This window comes from Hemitrygon akajei, chromosome 16 (genome assembly GCF_048418815.1).
Source record: "Hemitrygon akajei chromosome 16, sHemAka1.3, whole genome shotgun sequence".
NCBI lineage: Eukaryota > Metazoa > Chordata > Chondrichthyes > Myliobatiformes > Dasyatidae > Hemitrygon > Hemitrygon akajei.
The window spans coordinates 68,052,877-68,073,133 of NC_133139.1; the positions used below are offsets into that span (position 1 = coordinate 68,052,877).

The 20,257-nt window shown below is 41.7% G+C and overlaps 1 protein-coding gene across 1 annotated transcript; it reads right to left on the reverse strand.

The window, feature by feature from the left end:
• Window positions 1–2,951: 2,951 nt before the first annotated feature.
• On the reverse strand, window positions 2,952–11,908 carry LOC140740142 (volume-regulated anion channel subunit LRRC8C-like). The gene is made up of 3 exons (XM_073069084.1): window positions 11,771–11,908; window positions 6,213–6,577; window positions 2,952–6,146 (listed from the first exon to the last, which is right to left on the reverse strand). Exons 1-3 carry the CDS (start codon window positions 11,906–11,908, stop codon window positions 4,265–4,267), a joined length of 2,385 nt encoding a protein of 794 aa, XP_072925185.1. The 3' UTR covers window positions 2,952–4,264.
• Window positions 11,909–20,257: the final 8,349 nt, after the last annotated feature.

A 20,257-nucleotide genomic window follows, 5' to 3' on the forward strand; every position in this document is an offset into this window, starting at 1 on the left:
GTGTGTGTGGATGTTTGTATTATCTGTTTGCTGAACTTCTCTGATTCGTATATTTTACAAAAAAAAGATAATAGTCCTGGAGTTAGATATAAGTCTTACGGTGTCAGGTAAGTTTAAGCAGTTCAGTTCACTCTGTGTTGCGTTGAGTTGAATTGATGGAGAGAGTTCATTGAGTTGATGTTTACGTTGGCAGTTTTAGTTGTTCTTGCTTCCAAAGTCTTTAGAGTCACTTCGTGTGAACCCCACACAGACCAGATGGACAGAGCCCCTTCTAGGGAACCGTCTACTAACCCATGGCACGGGTTCACCACCAGCAGACCCTCACAGGCAAGCTCTTACCCACACTGGTAATCACAGGTCGAAATTAATCGGTCCATGGCCTCCACCCTCGTGGTGGTCTTAAACTCCACCGGTGGTTTCTCGGGTAGCTTCCGCACTTCTCCTGTGCCGTGTCTCCTCTGCCGTTATCAAACCAACAGCCTCAACTTTTTATAATCCATTCGAAATTCCAGCCATCTGTTAGCTCCACCTCTCTGAGCTGTTACCATGGTGACTTCACAGCTCGTGTCTCAGCTGGCACCATACTCTCTCTCTCAAGGTCACAATTAAAAGTGTTATCAAAACCAAGTCAGAGTCCTCTCTCTCTTTTAATTGCCTCCTTGTTCATTAGACTGCTGAATTTTCTAGCAGTTTCTCACCTGCGTAACACATAACAATCAATTTGAACATCTTCCCAACTACTGAGGTCAAGCTAACTAGCTTATAATTTCCCTTCTTCTGCCTGTCTCCCTTCTTAAATAATGGACTAACATTTGCAATTTTCCAGTCCTCCAGAATCATGCCAAAATCTAGTGATTCTTGAAAATTATTACTAATGCCTCCACAATCTCTTCAAGCTCTTCTTCCAGAACTCTGGGATGTAGTACATCTTGTCCAGATGACTTCTCCACCTTCAGACCTTTCAGCTTCCCAAGCATCTGTTCCCTAGTAATAGCAATTGTACTCACTTCTGCCCTATGGCACTGCTGAACTTCCAGCATACTGCTAATGTCTTCCACAGTGACAAAGCGTGCAAAATACTTTTTAGTTGGTCCACCATTTCCTTGTTCTGCATTATTACCTCTGTACCAATTACTTTGTAAATCTTCAGGTTAAAACCTTTTGTCATGCCTGCCTGCAGTGGTACATTTTACATTTTGCCAAATGTTCTCACTTCTTGGTGACAATGCACAGTGGTAGATTTCCATCTGAGGTCTCTGTCTTATCTGGCTAGTCAAACTATTGATATGTGCCAATTGGTTCTTTAGCTATGGACTGCATCAGACCCCAGCTTAATTCTTCATTCATCCCATAGCCATGTCAGTGCATTTTTAGTTGTATAAAATGAACAAAAGCAAGAAATATGGATCTACTTTAACTTCCCAGACTATTGCAGTGTGCCACACTGCTGTCTCAAAATCAATTAATTATGCTGATAAATCAGTCAAGTTAAAATGATTTGAAACATGTTGGAAATGTGTTTCATGGACATAATGGAGTAACCTTTTGAGAGAAAAAAATCAGAAATAACTACCGGGTATTCATTCTTGCAAGGATAGTCCAGCTCTGAAAAAGCTAGAAACATGCTAAGAATTCAAAGTATAGTTTTACAGTCAACAATAAAATTACTTACAATTTAGATCTACAACACATCATCAAATTAGTGTGCCGTGAATCTGGTTATCTAAGTACATGCATGTTGTAAACAGAACCTATTTGAAATTTAAATAGGGAACCAAAACAGAAAGGATTTATCAAGTAGCTGGTGATGTAATATAAAAATTGTTTTGTGTATCAAATAATGTATAAGCATGCAGGTGATATACAGATGTTTAATGTCCTTAATGAACAACAAGTGTTTTTCACCTCTGGAGCCTGCATTTAAATTCAAACCAAAATTACGATTTTGTCTCCAGTCAATAAGGCAGATTATGCCACTGAAATACTGTATGCACAAATTACATGAAATTCTGGTTACTATTTAGCAAAAATATTAAGCTGGTTAAGATATTGTAAAATATGGGACAAATTAGTTTCATATAAATATATAAACAAGTTCTGTAATCACAATTTCCAACGTGATTACACACTGAAACCAAGCCAATGCAGTATATTTAACTTCCCCTAGTAATTCATCTTTGAACGACTTCCAAAGCTTTACCCTTACTGAAATAAGGAAATCAAACTATACATAGTACTCCAGAATTCCCTGTAGAACTTAAACATATTTCTTCTTTTGTCAATTCTCCTTCAAGTTCAAGCTTATTGTCATCTGACTCTACATAGAGACAACCAAATGAAACATGTTCCTCAGGATCGGGGTGAATATGTATATCTCACACACAACACATACCAAAATATTACCATTAATAAGTTAAAAGTATATATAACTAAAAATGCATGTAATGCACAGCACAGGTAAACAGTAAATGTTAAACAGCTCACTGTCCTAGTGACGAGACCTCAGTGGTGGGAGTGTATTCATTAGTTCACAGCCTAAAGGAAGAAGCTGTTACCCAGTCTGGCAGTCCTGGTCATGGGTTTACCCTGACTAGGATCCTCCTCAGCTTGGCTGCAACATTCAGTTAATCTGCTTACTAGCTTTTTGCAAAACATGCATTAGGCCACCCAGATCCCTCTGCAATCGCTCACCATTTACACAATAAACTTTATTTAATGCCTGCTAGAAGGACAATTTCATATTTTTGCTCGTTTTAAAAGATTAAAGATTAGCTTTTAAAGATTAAAGAATAAAATGGACATTTTGCTTCATTTTCCAGGTCTTTGTCCATGCAATGTATCTATATTCTTAACTATCTACTTATTATTATGTCACTAGCACATTTACCATCATATATTACTTAGGTAAGTGGTAAGTTGTTGAAGACCATCACCAATTGCTGTGCCACATTTTCTGAAGCAGAAAAAGACTCTTTTATGCCTATCTTCTGCTTCCTGTTAGTCACTTTTCATTAGGATTCAAGATGGCACACAGTAACTTTAAAGTCCTTCTGCATAATGTTTTGTTTCAAGTGGAATCCAAGGCCAGAATCAATACCTCAGCTGAGACTGCAGTGGCAATGACAATGTTTATTCAGCACTGAAGATATCCGAACATAGTTTACAGTGATAAATGAACACTAAAGATTACTAGAACAGACTAGATTGGGGAAGGAATCTAGTGGAGGAGTGGCAAGATTTAGGAGAGAACTTCCTGAGGTAGGACAAGGGTGTCTGAACAATGCTGAGTGTGGCCTGAGGGCCAAATTGCAAAGGTAAGCTGAAGGAAACCAAGGTCAGACATATAAATGAAGGGTTAGATTTTAGCATAACTGAATGATACAGAAAGAAAAAAACTTGCATTTATGTTCAGACACACATGTGCAGCAAGTGCACTTTGCAGCTAGTATAGTCACTGCTGGAATATAAAAAGCACTACAGGAAACATGCACGCTTCACAAGCAGTAATGTGTAAAACAATGAAGTTACCAGTACAGTAGCTTTAATGAACAACCAGAGGTTAAACCAGGCACATCAATGTATATTAAAGTTAAAATAATTCATCTATTCATTTGAAATCTGAATTCTTGGTGCTTTACCGTGAGCAGGAAGTACTCCTGCCTAAGTTAAGAAAAGTGCAATGATGCTACCTGCTACTGAAACAGTTCTGCAATCCTTTTGAAAATATTATATTCCAATCTAATTATTCCTTTTAAAGTGGAGTTTTGGAATACAGTACATAGGAAACGTCATGACCCTTGCACTGTATTGCCTGTCTGCACTGAAATTTCTCTGTAATTGCAACAGTATACTACATTCTGTTCTCATTTTTCTGCCTTGATGTACTTATGCATGGAATGATCTATCTAAATACCATTCTGAACAAAAGCTTTTCACTGTACATGTGATGATAATAAACCAATATCCATAGTAATCACTTCACTACTTTTGTCTACCCCCAAATGGGACCATAATGAGACCTATATAAAATATCACCACTTTATTCCATAGAAAAGAACAAGAAATTGCATATGTATCTGCATTCTCCATGCTTCTCTCTTCACCCAATCCCAGCTCAACATTTCCCCTCCCTCTGTCTCATGCTTTCTATTCATCGCTTTCACTCTCCCTCCCTCTTTATCTCTTTCACTTCCTCATTCTCTTCCTTTTTCTCCCTCTTTTCTTATTCACTCTCTTTAGTTTATTCAATACTCACATCTCAGATTTATGACGTATTTGTGATCTGCTCCCTGATGTTCAGAGGCAATGTTTTAAAAATGTCATCCTCTACAAACAGCTGGGTCTTCCGGAGAGAAGTGCATTGTCCCAACTCAGCTGGAAGTTTATCCAATTTATTGACTTTAAGATCCAGGAGATGCAGTTGCCGCAGACGTCCAATAGAGGGTGAGAGAAAAGTCAGGTTATTGTGCGAAAGGTTGAGAACTCGCAGTTTGGTGCAGGAGAAGAGGGATTCAGGAAGTTCAGCCACTTTATTGCATTCTATAGCAAAATGTTGCAACTCTGCCAGTTGGTCAATCTCAGGAGGGATCTTTGAAATGTGATTGTGGGAAAAATCGAGGAAGAGAAGTTTCGTTAGTTTAAATATACTTGGGGACAGGAATTCAATCTTGTTCTTATTGAGATAGAGCATTTCAAGTTTTGGAATTTTGGCAATGTGAACAGGAATGGAAGTGATATTGTTATGCCACAACCTTAGGCTGCTGAGCTTTCGGAGGTTTTGACAACTGGCAAGCTCTTCCAATGAACTTAGGTTGTTGTCTTTGAGGTCAAGTTCCTGTAAATTGGTCAGACTAAAGATGGCACTAGGGATTCTTTCTAAATTGCAGTGGAGCAATCTCAGCAGAGTGAGGCCAAAGAGCTTCTTGATATTTGTTAATGATGTTATTTTTACTCCTTCATTGTGAATTATTAAGCACAGCAAGTGATTGGCCATATCTAAAATTGCATTTGGGAGCTTGGTTACATTGGTCTTCAGATGCAAGGTATCTATGTTTGGCAGCTCACAAAACATCTGCAGGGCTGTGGAGATTTTACTGTCAGTTTGCAGTTGCCCTTCAATGTAGAGCACATGTAAATTCTTCAAGGTAAATATCCATGGGGGTATTTCATCAGCAATACCAAATCGTACACGTAGAGTTATCAAATTCTCCTTCAAGAATAGCAGTGCCTGTCTTTCTACCTTAAAGGAGCAGTTGTACAACCACATTTCCTTCAACATTTTCAGATTGGAGATGGCAGCGGAAATGGTGACTCCTTTGATGAGCTCCAGCTTTAAGACTTCGATCTCCGTCAGGTTGTAAACCTGGATGGGGATTCCCGGCATCATGAAGAGGTGCATTTCCACTTTGTTCTCCATGTTCATAATGAGACGCTGCTTTAGTCGCTCTCGTGTCCACTCATGGTTCAAATTGAGCTGTAGAAGCTTATTTTCACTCACATCTGAGAGAAACACTGCAAACTTTCTGGCATAAAGTTTGTCATACTGATCAATAAGATGTAGCAAGAAGGCAAAGTCATTCCTCACATCCGGAATATCATCCATCCCAGTCTCAACTCTCACATTTTCAAATGAATACTCTTTCAATTTATAATAAAGAATCCAATGCAGTGTGTATAGACAAGTGCAACTATATAAGACTATTGCAGTAATGTATAACAGTGATAACATTTGGAACATTCTCCACAAACCATGAATGCAGAAGAAGTCAGTGAAACCTGTGATGTGCAGTGCATCGACACAGTGGATGTTATTACGCATTTGAGGAATAAAAATGCTGATGTAGACAAGAATAACTACACTTTGCACAGTCCGGACAATGGTTTGATTCAAGTACATTGTATAGAGAATGTCTCCCTCTTCTGTATGGAGGCGAAACTTTTTCACTTTTTCAAAGAGGGATTTGGCCTGCTCACCTTCCTTTTTATCTAGAATTTTCACTGAAGAATTGTCTACCATTAAGCCACCAGCTGATTTCATAACTTGTGAAGAGCCTTTGGACAAAAGAGAAGCCTTGTCTCCTTTATAAACATCATTACTGAATGCAATCTCTTGTGACAATGATTCAGAAGAGTCAACTTTCAGTGGACTATTCATAGAAGATAATGATTGATCTGTGCTGGATTCAGAGACTATAGGCACCCTGGGGGTGGACTCCTCATACACAGTTTCTGACAGTGCTTTAGTAGTCCATGGAGAGTCAAGGCATTTCCCAAGGACAGTGATAAAGTGCTCTATCTTAGAACTTGTGCCTGGAAATTTAAACCAGAAGTTACTACTGATGAGGAATATCAAAGAATGTAGAAGGACTAGATAAGGGAAATATTTAGAAAACCATATCACAGCATTATCATAGCACCACTGATTAATAAGGTAATACTGCTGCACATCTAGACCAGTCTGGAATCCAGAGGCAAACACATCAAGCTTAAGTCCTTCCAAAACAGTGTGGTTCCATTGACGCTTCTGAATGGAGAGACCCTCTGGGACTGGGATGCACAGAATCTGCTCGTTTGATACCTAGAAATGACAAATCATTCTGAACATAAGTACTTTACATTACAGATTTCATTTTCACCTTCATAACTGGTACAACAACAATCATGAGAGCATTTCAGCTCAGGTGCATGCTCAGCCTCAGAGGTAATTGCAACAGAAAATATGTTTATGAGCATCGAGACCCATTCAATCTACACATAGAAACTCTAAATGTACAAGATTATTGGTTGATTCTTCTGAATTGTTGCACAATAAGCTATTTAGATGCTCTGGGGAGTAAATGCTTAGCTGTGGTGTCTTCAGTGAAGTAAACAACATTAGCATTAGATGGAAAACAAAGGGTGACCTGTATGTGTGTATAATTCCCATATATAAAGGAAACATAATATCTTGCCAGAAGGAAAACTAGACAGAGAACACAGTCTCTTATGGAGACTATGGCAGCAGTGAAATAAAAAATACCTTTTATATTCCAGTATTCTGAAATGGATGAAATTGAAGGCTGTTCCAACTATCTTGGTCACATCCAAGTATAATGAGACAATCATGCTATGTGATCCAGATTCATCAATTGTATATAAAATGAAAAGGCAAATCTTATAATACTATATAAATTTTAAAGGACATTTAATATGGATCATTAAATTGTATAAATTATTAAATATGATGGAAATATGCTCAAAGAACACTGATAAAGCAATCAGTAGAAATATGGAATGTGGAACAAAATATCAAAAAAAAATTTACTCAGAATGCCAAATTGTTAAGAAATGTAAAGGAGTCTTGACCCAAAAGCAGAGCAGCAGAGATGGTTCAGCGATGAACAGTAACTTTAATAATAGACTGCAAAATAACAACCCCAGAGATGCCTCAAAACACGAGAAAACAGATACTAAACACCCGTGCAAAAAAGCTAACTGAAGGCTGGGAGCAACTAGCTGAGGCTGGCTGGTATGATGAGTGAACAAGGGCTGTGGATGAAAGCTGGTTTAGATAGGCTGCAGGTGACTCCTATTAGCTGGCTGGAGACTGGGAGGGACCTGCCTGTGCAGGTCTGACACCAAACCTTTGCAATAGTCTACAAAGAAACAGTTAATGGCAAGCTTTAAGTAAATTCTTTTCTGTAAAAAATGGCTGCTAGAGAAGGAAGATATCTTCCTTTTGTCTTTTTGGTTCCTCACTAAGTTAGCAATGGAATGTGCATCCCTTTATTGCAGCATCTGTGAGATCGGGGTTTGATTTCCACAGCTGTCTATAGGAAGTTCTCCCCGTGACCACATAGATTTCCTTTGGATGCTCCAGTTCCCTCCCACATTCTGAAGACATACAGTTATGATTAAAGTTAGTGAATTGTGTGCATGCTATATCAGTACCAGGAGAATGGTGACACTGTGGGTTTGCCCCAGCACATCTTGGAGTCTATTGGTTGTTGACAGAAAATGATGCATGATGCTGCTTTACAGTGCTTCATTTGCTGAGGAATGACAAAGGAACAATGTGCAATGGCCAGAGAATATCGTGATAAATGGAAGGAAGATCATTCATGAAGCAGATGAAGATGCTTGGGTCTAAGACATTGAGCTAGGCTGGGGTGACCGTCCTCTGATAATCACAGCCATTTTCCTTTGTGTAACTTCAACCAGTCGTTAACTATTGTCTTTAATTTTAACAGGACACCTTGGTTAAGTGCTGACTTGATGTCAAATACAGTCATCCACAGTACTCCCCACCTTCAGTATTCAGCTCTTTTTGGACTAAGGCTGTAAAGAACTCTTGAGCTAAGTGGTTCCAGTGAAACCTAAACTCAGCATCAGTTATGATATTGATGGTCATGTACTGCTTGACTGCACTGTTTATGATAGCTTCCACTACTCTATCTTGTTCAGCTAAAAGCACTCGTTCTCTCTGCTGGCACATATAGCACACCACTCCATAAACACAAGAAATTCTGCAGATGCTGGACATCCAGAGCAACACAGGCAAAATGCTGAAGGAACTCAGCAGATCAGACAGCACCTCTGTAAATGAATAAACAGTAAACATTTCGAGCTGAGACCTTTCATCAGGACTGGAAAGGAAGGGGGAAGATGCCACAATAAGAAGGTGGGGGGGGGGGGGAAGAGGAAGCAGGACAAGCTATAGGTGAAGCCAAGTGGATAGAGAGGGGGATAAAGTGAGAAGCTGGGAGGTGATAGGTGGAAAAGGAAAAGGGCTGGAGAAGAAGGAATCTGATAGGAGAGGAGAACGGAGCATGGGTAAAAGGGTGAGGGGCATAGAGGGATGTGAGGAGGAGGGAAGGGGTAAGAAGGGAGCCAGAATGGAAAAGAGACTATTGCTGATTTCAGTCAGTCTCCCTACTTAATTATAAACTTCCTTGAATTCATCCAAAAGGACAAAAAGCATGGGAAGACAAGGGTATTCTTAAACTAAAACTCACCATTTCTTTTCTGAGATCATAACCATGAGAAAATCTGCAGATGCTGCAAATCCAATGCAACACATACAAGTTGCATCTATGGAAAAGAGTACAGTCAATATTTCAGGCTGAGGCCCTTCTTCAGGACTGGAAAGGAAGGGGGAAGTCGCCAGAATAAAAAGGTGGGGCAGGAGGATAGCTAGAAGGTGATAGGTGAAGCCAGATGGGTAGGAGGGCTAGAGAAAGGAATCTGTTAGAAGAGGAGAGTGCACCATAGGAGAAAGGACAGAAGAAGAGGTAAGAGGCTAGAGTGGGAAATTGAAGAAAAGGTGAGGGAGAGGGAATTTTTTTTTACCGGAAGGAGAAATGAATGTTCATACCATCGGGTTGGAGGCTACCCAGACAGAATGTAAGGTTTTGCTCCTCCACCCTCATCTTGACACAAGAGAGGGCCATAGAGTAACATGTTGGAATGGGAATGGGAATGGGAATTAAAATGTTCGCCCACTGGGAAGTTCCACTTTTGGTGGATGGAGCGGAGTTGTTTGACAAAGTGGTTCCCCAATTCACAACGGGTCTCACCAATGTAGAGGAGGCTGTGTCAGGAGCACCGGACATAATAGACGACCACAGCAGCAAGAGTTGCCTCACCCATGCTGGGATGGGTGGAGCTAATGATGGCGTCAGAGGGCAACTTCTTCCAGCTCATCAGCGAAACAATTAAATTCTTCCGATTCTGTTGTCTTTATTTTCCTTTTCAGGGTGGCTAGGGTCCTATTGGGATCTTTGATCTATAGCAGCACTCAGCACCTGCAGTTCTGCACGGTGCTTGTTCCTATTCTTGGAGCTCGCGATTGGCCACATTTTCGGTATGACCAGATCTGGCTTGAAGTTGAGCACCTTAGGGGCCTTGAGCGGCCCTATGGACACGAATTCTAGCTGGTGTCGTGAACTGGAGCAAAGCACCGAAGACAGAAAGAGTGGCTGTCGGAGGGTTCTGCATTTGGCATCAACCCCCTCCGCCCTCAGAGAGAGACTGGGGGATTTGAAATGTTGGAGTGAACAGTTAGTTTTTGATGGTCTGTAGACCATGGTCTCTCTTTGGAGGCTTTGCTTTGGCTTGCATGTTGGGTGGTGATATTTTGTGCTAAAATAAGTGGGAGGAAGGTTTATTCTGTTGTTGCTGCTTGTGTGTGTGAGGGGGACAGGGGGCTTAAGGGTTCTTACATTTTTATCTGTCATTCATTCTTAACGGGTTTCATTGTTTTAAGATTATCTGCAGGGAGTAAGAATTTCAGGTTGTATATTGTATACATTCTCGAATATTAAATGGAACTATTGACTATTGAACACGCAAAGATTGTCTGGGGCGTTGAATGGAGATGACGGAGGAGGTGAATGGGCAGGTGTAGTACTTTGACCACTTACAGGGATAAATGCTGGGAGGGAGATTATTGGGGAAGGACGAATGGATAAAGAAATCACAGAGAGAGCGATCCCTGCAAAAAGATGGGGGGGGAGGTAAAGATATCTTCGGTGGTAGGATCCCTTTGGAGGTGGCAACAGTTACGGAGAACGATGTGTTGGATGTGGGGTGGTAGGTAAGGACAAGAGGAACTCTATCACTGTTGGCAGGAAGAAGGGGTGAGTGTGGATTTTTGGGAAATGGAGGAGATGTGAGTGAAGACACTGTCAATGGAAGAGGAAAGGAAACCCCGCTTTTTGAAGGAGGACACCTCTGGTAAAGGGTGACACCTTTCCAGACACCTCTGGTGTCCTGGAAAGGGAAGCTCCATCTGCGGTGCAAACGAAGAAACTGAGAAAAAGAGACAGGGTGGAAAGATGTATAGTCAAAATAACTGCGGGAATTGGAAGGTTTATAAAAGATGTTGGTTGACAGTTTGTCTCCAGAGATTGAGAAAGGGAGGGAAGTCTCGGAACAAGTGAAATTAAGGGCAGGGTGGAAATTGGAGGCAAAGCTGATGAAATCAGCATGGGTGTATGAGACAGCACCAATGCAGTCATTAGTGTCATGGAAAGGGAGTTAGAGAGCATTACTGGGAAAGGCTTGGAACATAGATTGAAGTACGTAGCCAACAAAAAGGCTGGAGAAAGTGGGGGAAGCCAGTGTCAAATGGAGGAGGGTGGTGGTGAAGGGGAACTAGCTGGTTCTTTTGTTGACAAAGCCATGGAAAGTGGAAAGAGAAGCATATAGGAACTGGACATCCACGGTGAAAATGCGATGGTCAGGGCCAAGGAATTAAAAGTTCATGAGGAGATTGAGACAATGAGATGTGTCCTGCATGCAGGAACTGAGCCAAAGGGGTTAGAATGGAGTTGAGGTATGAGGCCAAGAGTTCAGTGGGGCAGGAGCAGGCAGAGCCAATGGGTCTACCCAGCCAGTCAGGTTTGTGGATCTTGGGTAGGAGATAGAAGCAAGCAGTGCAGAGCGAGGAAACTCTGAGTTTGGTGGCAGTGGATAGGAATCCTCAAGAGATGATTAAGTCAGTGATAGTGTTGGAGACAGTTTTCTGATGGTCCAGAGTGGGGTCCTCTTCAAGGGGTAGGTATGAGGAGGTGTCTGAAAATTGCCGCCTGGCCTCAGCGTGGTAGAGGTCACACCGCCACACTACACCCATTCCACCTTTCTCTGAAATGCCTTAATTTAGAAACTAATGAGCAAAGCCACTTTACGTAATTAATACAACATACTTTAAGGCATTAATGACCTTAAGAGCTTACAATACATTACTAACAAAATTTTTCTCTTTGATGAAGGCTCCCTCTTCCTGTTTTACCTGCAATGCTCCTCCAAACATTGACACCAGAACCATAAGAAGGGTCAGATACTCTGCAAATACATCCCACCAGGGCTTCAGGATTTTGAATGCTGGGTCTTGTTCCCCAAAATACGATAGTTCTGTCACTGGAATCATTCCTGTTGGGAAGAAAAGATAACGCTGTAAATGATGGTGCACAGAAATTGTTTTGCTATATACATGGGTAATTATGGCTGTGACCTTAGTGACATGTTCTCATTAAATCACAGCTGAGCAAGATCATGTCCTCATCTGAGCCTTACCAATCAGGGAATCAGGGTTTACTGGATCGTGAGGTAGTAGATCGAGAAGCTGGATGACAGGGGCACCAAGGTTAATTCTATTGCTCAAATTGCTGACTAATTAATAACACTGAGTGGATATTAAATACAGACCGATTGGTCTGAAGGGCTAAACCTCTTACTCCTTTACTTCATCCACTAGGTAACTCCTTGTCAGTGCCTCAATATTTTCCACTACAATGAGAATCAACTGACATTTTAAAATATATTTCACTTATTGCAAAACACAATTTTAGACAATTATAGTTTTGTGGTATCATTTATTAGCCCAATGTCTCCAAGACTGAGAGTCCGAGGCCGATGATTGGAGGTTCAGAGGTGGCCTGTCTTGAGACTGGAGATCTGAATGCATGAGTGGGTGGGAAGATGGGATGGGGGCTTGTTTTACTGTTGTCTTGTATTGTGACATTGCTATTACTGTTGTTGTGTTGAACACAGTGAGCATGCTATGTTGGCACCGGAATGTTTGACAACACTTGTGGGCTATCCCAGCACATCCCTGGGTGTGTTGGTTGTTAATGAAAATGATGCATTTCACTATACATTTCAATGAACATGTGATAAACAAACCTGAATCTGCCTTCTTTTCTTGCCAATAATTACCAATATATGGCTAAGTTTAAAGAGAATCAATTCTTTTTGGAAAACAGTTTAATATGTTGAAGCAACACACACAAAATGCTGGTGGAATGCAACAGGCCAGGCAGCATCTATAGGAAGAAGCACTGTCGACGTTTTGGGCTGAGACCCTTCGTCAGGACTAACTGAAAAGAAAGGCAGTGAAAGTAGGAGGGGGAGTGAGAAATGCGAAATGATAGGAGAAGACTGGAGGGGGTGGGATGAAGCTGAGAGCTGGAAAGGTGATTGGCGAAAGTGATACAGAGCTGGAGAAGGGAAAGGATCATGGGACAGGAGGCCTTGGGAGAAAGAAAAGGGGAGGGGAGCACCAGAGGGAGATGGAGAACAGGCAGAATGATGGGCAGAGAGAAAAAAAGGGAAGGGGGGAAAAAAACTAAATATATCAGAGATGGGGTAAGAAGGGGAGGAGGGGCATTAACAGAAGTTAGAGAAGTCTATGTTCATGCCATCAGGTTGGAGGCTACCCAGCCAGTATATAAGGTGTTGTTCCTCCAACCTGAGTTTGGATTCATTTTGACAGTAGAGGAGGCCATGGATAGACATATCAGAATGGGAATGGGATGTGGAATTAAAATGTGTGGCCATTGGGAGATCCTGCTTTCTCTGGTGGACCGAGTGTAGGTGTTCAGCGAAACGGTCTCCCAGTCTGCGTCGGGTCTCACCAATATATAAAAGGCCACACCGGGAGCACTGGATGCAGTATACCACACCAGCCGACTCACAGGTGAAGTGTCGCCTCACCTGGAAGGACTGTCTGGGGCCCCGCCTCACCTGGAAGGACTGAAGGTCTGGGGCCCTGAATGGTGGTGAGGGACCTGAAGCATTAACTCTGGTTGTCTGTCCACAGAAGCTGCCTCGTAAGCATCTCAAGTTTTTATTTTGGGTTTTCATCAACAACAGTTCCCTATTGAATTAATGTGTACTTGTTGAGTGCTTAATTAAATATGCTACTTACTGTTTTCTCCGGAGTCACTAGTGTTATTCTATCCAAAGCATTATCCCTGAGAACTGAAAGGCTTTTTCCTACTTTCCTGCACTTGTTTGAAATATATCAGGGGACAATCCATCCTATTCAATTTCAAAATTATTTTTGAGGTATCAGCTGAAATAGAAGATGTTTAACTTTAATGTCCTTCGATCTACAGTTTATTTCTAGGAATTTGCATGATTGTGTAGATATATGGCAGATTGGAAATCTGTCAGACTGATGTCAGCCGATTGGTGCTAATGATCAGCATTCCATTTTAGCATTTTGTCAGAGAAGGAGTAAATAGAATCAGAATCAGGTTTATTATCACTGGCAGGTGTCGTGAAATTTGTTAACTTAGCAGCAGCAGTTCAATGTAATACATAATATAAAAGAATAAATCAATCACACTATATGTATATTGACTAGATTAAAAATCATCCAAAAAACAGAAATAATATATATTTAAAAAGCAAGGTAGTGTTCATGGGTTCAATGTCCAGTTTGGAATCAGATGGCAGAGGGGAAGAAGCTGTTCCTGAATCACTGAGTGTGTGCTTTCAGGCTTCTGTACCTCCTACCTGATGGTAACAATGAGAAAAGGGCATGCCCTGGGTGCTGGATAATGGACGCTGCCTTTCTGAGACACCGCTCCTTGAAGGTGTCCTGGGTACTTTGTAGGTTAGTACCCAAGATGGAACTGACTAAATTTATAACACTCTGCAGCTTCTTTTTATCCTGTGCAGTAGCCCACCACACCCCCCACATTACCAGACAGTGACGCAGCCTGTCAGAATGCCCTTCATGGTACATCTAGAGAAATTTTTGAGTGTTTTTGTTGATATACCAAATTTCTTCAAACTCCTATTGAAGTATAGTTGCTGTCTTGCCTTCTTTATAAATGCATTGATATGTTGGGACCAGGTTAGATCCTCAGAGACCTTGACACCCAGGAACATGAAACTGCTCACTTTCTCCACTTCTGATCCCTCTATGCGGATTGGTATGTGCTCCTTCGTCTTGCCCTTCCTAAGTTCACAGTCAGCTCTTTCGTCTTACTGACGTCATGCAAGGTTGTTGCTGCGACACCACTCCACTTTTTGGTATATCTCCCTCCTGTACGTCCTCTCGTTTCCATCTGAGATTCCATCAACAATGGTTGTATCATCAGCAAATATATAGATGGTATCTGAGCTATGCCTAGCCACACAGTCGTGGGTATAGAGAGAGTAGAGCAGTGAGCTAAGCACACACCCCTGAGGTGCACCAGTGTTGATCGTCAGTGAGGAGGAGATATTATCACTAGTCTGCATAGATTGTGGTCTTCCAATTAGGAAGTCGAGGATCTAATTGCAGAGAGAGGTGCAGAGGCCCAGGTTCTGCAACTTCTCAATCAGGATTGTGGGAATGATGCTATTAAACGCTGAGCTATAGTCAATGAACACCAACCTGACATAGGTGTTTGTATTGTCCAGGTGGTTTAAGGCCATGTGAAGAGCCATTGAGATTGCATCTGCTGTTGGCCTATTGTGGCGATAGGCAAATTGCAGTGGGTCAGGTCCTTGCTGAGTCAGGAGTTCAGTTTAGTTCAGCCTCTCAAGACATTTCAACACTGTAGATGTGAGTGCTACCATGCGATAGTCATTAAGGCAGCTCACATTATCTTCTGAGGCACTGGTATAATAACATAGAAAACCTACAGCACAATACAGGCCCTTCGACCCACAAAGCTAAGCCAAACATATCCTTACCTTAGAAATTACCTAGTTACCCATAGCCCTCTACTTTTATAAGCTCCATGTACCTATCCAGGAGTGTCTTAAAAGACCCTATCGTTTTCGCCTCCACCACCGCTTCTGGCAACCCATTCCACGCTCTCACCACTTGCTGCATAAAAAAACTTACCCCTGACATCTCCTCTGTACCTACTTCCAAGCACCTTAAAACTATGCCCTCTCATGCTAGCCATTTCAACCCTGGGAAAAAGCCTCTGACTAACGACATGATCAGTGCCTCTCATCATCTTGTAAACCTCTATCAAATCACTTCTCATTCTCCGTTGCTCCAAGGAGAAAGGGCCGAATTTACTCAACCTATTCTCATAAGGCATGCTCCCCAAACCATGCAACATCCCTGTAAATCTCCTCTGCACCCGTTCTATGGTTTCCACATCCCTCCTGTATTGAGATGACCAGAACTGAGCACAGTACTCCGAGGGGTCTAACCGGGGTCCTATATAGCTGCAACATTACCTCTCGGCTCTTAAACTCAATCACATGATTGATGAAGGCCAATGCACCGTATGCCTTCTTAACCACAGAGTCAACCTGTGCAGCAGCTTTGAGTGTTCTATGGACTCGGACCCCAAGATCTCTCTGATCCTCCACACTGCCGAGAGCCTTACCATTAATACTATATTCTGTCATCATACTTGACCTACCAAAATGAACCACCTCACATTTATCTGGGTTGAACTCCATCTGCCACTTCTCAGCCCAGTTTTGCAGCCTATCAAGGTCCCGCTGTAACCTCTGACAGCCCTCCAACACTATCCACAACACCCCCAACCTTTGTGTCAACAGCAAATTGATTAATCCATCCCTCCACTTCCTCATCCAGGTCATTTATAAAAATCATGAAGAGAAGGGGTCCCAGAACAGATCCCTGAGGCACCCCACGGGTGAACCACCTCCATGCAGAATATGACCCGTCTACAACCACTCTTTGCCTTCTGTGGGCAAGCTAGTTCTGGATCCACAAAGTAATGTCCCCTTGGATCCCATGCATCCTTACTTTCTCAATAAGCCTTGCATGGGGTACCTTATCAAATGCCTTGCTGAAATCCATATACACTACATCTACTGCTCTACCTTCATCAATGTGTTTAGTCACATCGTCAAAAAATTCCATCAGGCTCTTAAGGCATGACCTGCCTTTGACAAAGCCGTGCTGACTATCCGTAATATTATGTCTCTCCAAATATTCATAAATCCTGCCTCTCAGGATCTTCTCCATCAACTTACCAACCACTGAAGTAAGACTCAGTGGTCTATAATTTCCTGGGCTATCTTTACATTCTTTCTTGAATAAGGGAACAACATCCACAATACTCCAATCCTCTGGAACCTCTCCTGTCCCCATTGATGATGCAAAGATCATTGCCAGAAGCTCAGCAATCTCCTTCCTTGCCTCCCACAGTAGCGTGGGGTATTTCTCATCAGGTCCCGGTGACTTATTCAACTTGATGCTTTCCAAAAGCTCCAGCACATCCTCTTCCTTAATATCTACATGCTCAAGCTTTTCAGTCTGCTGTAAGTCATCCCTACAATTGCCAAGATCCTTTTCCGTTGTGAATATTGAAGCAAAGTACTCATTAAGTACCTCTGCCATCTCCTCTGTTTCCAGATACACTTTTGCACTGTCACATGTAATTGGTCCTATTCTCTCTTGTCTTATCCCCTTGCTCTTCAGATACTTGTAGAATGCCTTGGGGGTTTCCTTAATCCCGTCTGCCAAGGCCTTCTCATGGCCCTTTGCAGCTCTCCTAATTTCATTCTTAAACTCCTTCCTGCTAGCTTTATAATCTTCTAGATCTCTATCATTACCTAGTTTTTTTAACCTTTCGTATGCTCTTCTTTTCGTGACTAGATTTACAGCAGCCTTTCTATACCACGGTTCCTGTACCCTACCATCCTTTCCCTGTCTCATTGAAATGTACCTATGCAGAACTGCATGCAAATATCCCTGAACATTTCCCACATTTCTTCTGTACTTTTCCCTGAGAATATCTGTTTCCAGTTTATGCTTCCAAGTTCCTGCCTGATATCTTCATATTTCCCCTTACTCCAATTAAATGCTTTCCTAACTTGTCTGTTCCTAACCATCTCCAATGCTATGGTAAAGGAGATAACTGTTGCCTTTTTGAAGCAAATGGGAACTTGCTGTCTGTATCAGTGAGAGGTTGAAAATGTCCTTGAATACTCCCGCCAGTTGGTTGGCACAAGTTTTCAGAGCCTTACCAGGTACTCTGTTGTGGCCTTCTGCCTTGTGATGGTTCAATCTCTTTAAAGAAAGTCATCAGCCTCTGAGGCTGAGACCACAGGGTCACTGGGTGCAACAGGGATCTTCACAGCTGTAGTTATATTTTCTCTTTCAAAGCGGGCATAGAAGGCATTGAGTTCATCTGATAGTGAAGCTGTCATTCATGCTATTGGGTTTCACTTTGTAGGAAGTAATGTCTTGCAAACCCTGCCAGAATCGTCGTACATCTGATGTCGCCTCCAACCTCATTCAAAATAGTCTCTTTGCCCTTGAAATAGCCCTCTGCAGGTCATACCTGGTTTTCTGGTACAGACCTGGGTCACCAGACTTGAATGCCACAGCAGATGATGTATTTGCTGGTTCATACACAGTTTTTGGTTTGGGAATGTACAGCAATAGCTAAGTTTGAGTGACTAATTCCATCTTAAAAATTAGTGCATGTTTAAAGCGTTTATTTTGATTATTTTTAACTGATTTCACAACCTATGAACTCACTTTCAAGGACTCTACAACTCATGTTCATATTATTTATATTTGTGTTTGCACACTTGTCTTCATTTGCACATTGGTTGCATGTCCATCTGTGTAGATTTTCATTGATTATATTGTTTCTTTGTATCTACTGTGCATGCCCACAAGAAAATGAATCTCAGGGTAGTATATACCTATATATTGATAATAAATTTTCTTTGAACTTTGAATGTATATTTCAAGTAACAGCTTCTGATTACTATATAATTTGTACTGAGTACTTTTCATCTGCTGTTAAAGGACACTGCACCACCTGATTGCACATACTCTTTCATTCAGGTTCCATGGTGGCTCATGAGGCTGGTGTGGGTAACCACAGATGGGCAAACTAGTGGGTGGTTTGTGAGCCAGGGCATTCCTTCTGGGCTTTCAAGCTTCCCAATACCACCCTGAATGCTTCTTCTATGCATTCAGCAATCATGGGGCCTTTGTTTCCACAGTTTTGAGGACATACTTGCGTATTATTCCCTGCCAACCTGGTAATCTCCTTCTACGTCAAACCATGATTTATAATAGACAACCATTGACAAACCTGGCCAATAAGAGATGGTAGATAGTAGGTTAGATACTTCAACAGCAGAAATAACCTGAAAATGTTTTGTTATAAAACCATTTGTTCGGAATCTTTTAAAAAAAGACTAGCTAACCTTTTTTTTTTAAAAAAAAACATAAAATAGGCTGGAGTCCATTTTTGAGAGAAAATCTGCAGATGCTGGAAATCAGTCTTTATGAAGGATCTCTGCCTGAAACGTCGACTTTTCCATAGATGCTGCCTGGCCTGTTCCTATGTGTTTTACTACAGAGACTACTTTATTTCTTTTAAGCTTTCAGCAAATAAATGGAATGGAGGAAATAAAACAGCCAATCACAATACTGCACGGATTATTGTTTTATTGGTTAAATTGCACATTTCGGACCTGGAAGACAGCACCATGCAGACCTTTTCAACATATTAAGCCATCCTGAAATGCCTTGATTGGTTGTAATTGGCGCACTTTCACTGACATAGTGCAGTGTCAGAATACGATTACTGTGCTATAATTCCCAGGAATGTACCAATCAGAATAGAAATGCAAAAAACTGCCGATGCTGGATTAGAAAAGAAATTGCTGAGGAACTCAGCGGGTCAGGCAGCATCTACGGAAGTCGAAATCTTTCATCTCGTATTTTGTTTTCTTTTGCTTTAGGTGCCCGGTGCTTTCATGCTATCTGTAAAATATAACTTCACATTAGATTTCTCCTGGTTTCCCTCGTTACTGCATGCGTGCAAAGAAGCTCTAGAAAAATTAAGAACAAGTCACTTACTAATACTATTTCTATAGTGCTTCTCTGTGTCAGCTGGGTGTTTATAAAAACTGCAGTCTCTTCCCTAAAGTTATTTCAATAAATTGACGAGGGAGCAGCCAAATGAGAGAGTTTCACCACACACTCTCTTAAGTCATCAACGCGAAAAATCGTCGAAGCTTCGTGCAAACCGCCAGATTTTTCAAACGGTTGGGACGGATTAAACTGAGACTGCGCCTCGCGCTCTATTTGAATATCATCCCCACCCAGCTGATTGGATCACGTTGCTGTCAATCACAGGCCTGGGCGGTGGGCAAGACCAGCAGGAACGACGTGGATTCGGATCAAGGCAAACTCGAAACGAGAAAACGTTCACATTGGCTGGGTTTATATATTGGGGAAAAGAAATAATAGAGCCAATACCGCACAACTTGCAATGAGCAATGATTTTGTAATGCCTCACTAAACGTTCGAGGCAGGTAGATGAATACATAAATACATGCTTAGCAATTTGCAAGGGGGGGGGGGGGGCGGAGATCTCGTTATATTAGCAACACACACAAGTTTATGCTCAGTGGCCTGCCGAGTTCCTCCAGCAATTTATGTGTTGCTCAGATTTCCAGCATCTGCAGAATTTCTCGTTTGTGATCTCAGAATCTTAGAGTTTAGTAGCTGAAAACATGATGACCAATTCTAGACTGA

Coding starts and splice junctions, on each gene's coding strand:
- LOC140740142 (XM_073069084.1), bottom strand. CDS start 11,908: ATGATTCCAGTGACAGAACTATCGTATTTTGGGGAACAAGACCCAGCA. Junction 6,578..11,770: donor TGTTTGGAGGAGCATTGCAG/GTAAAACAGGAA, acceptor TGTCATTTCTAG/GTATCAAACGAGCAGATTCT. Junction 6,147..6,212: donor TCAGAAACTGTGTATGAGGA/GTCCACCCCCAG, acceptor TTCTATGAATAG/TCCACTGAAAGTTGACTCTT.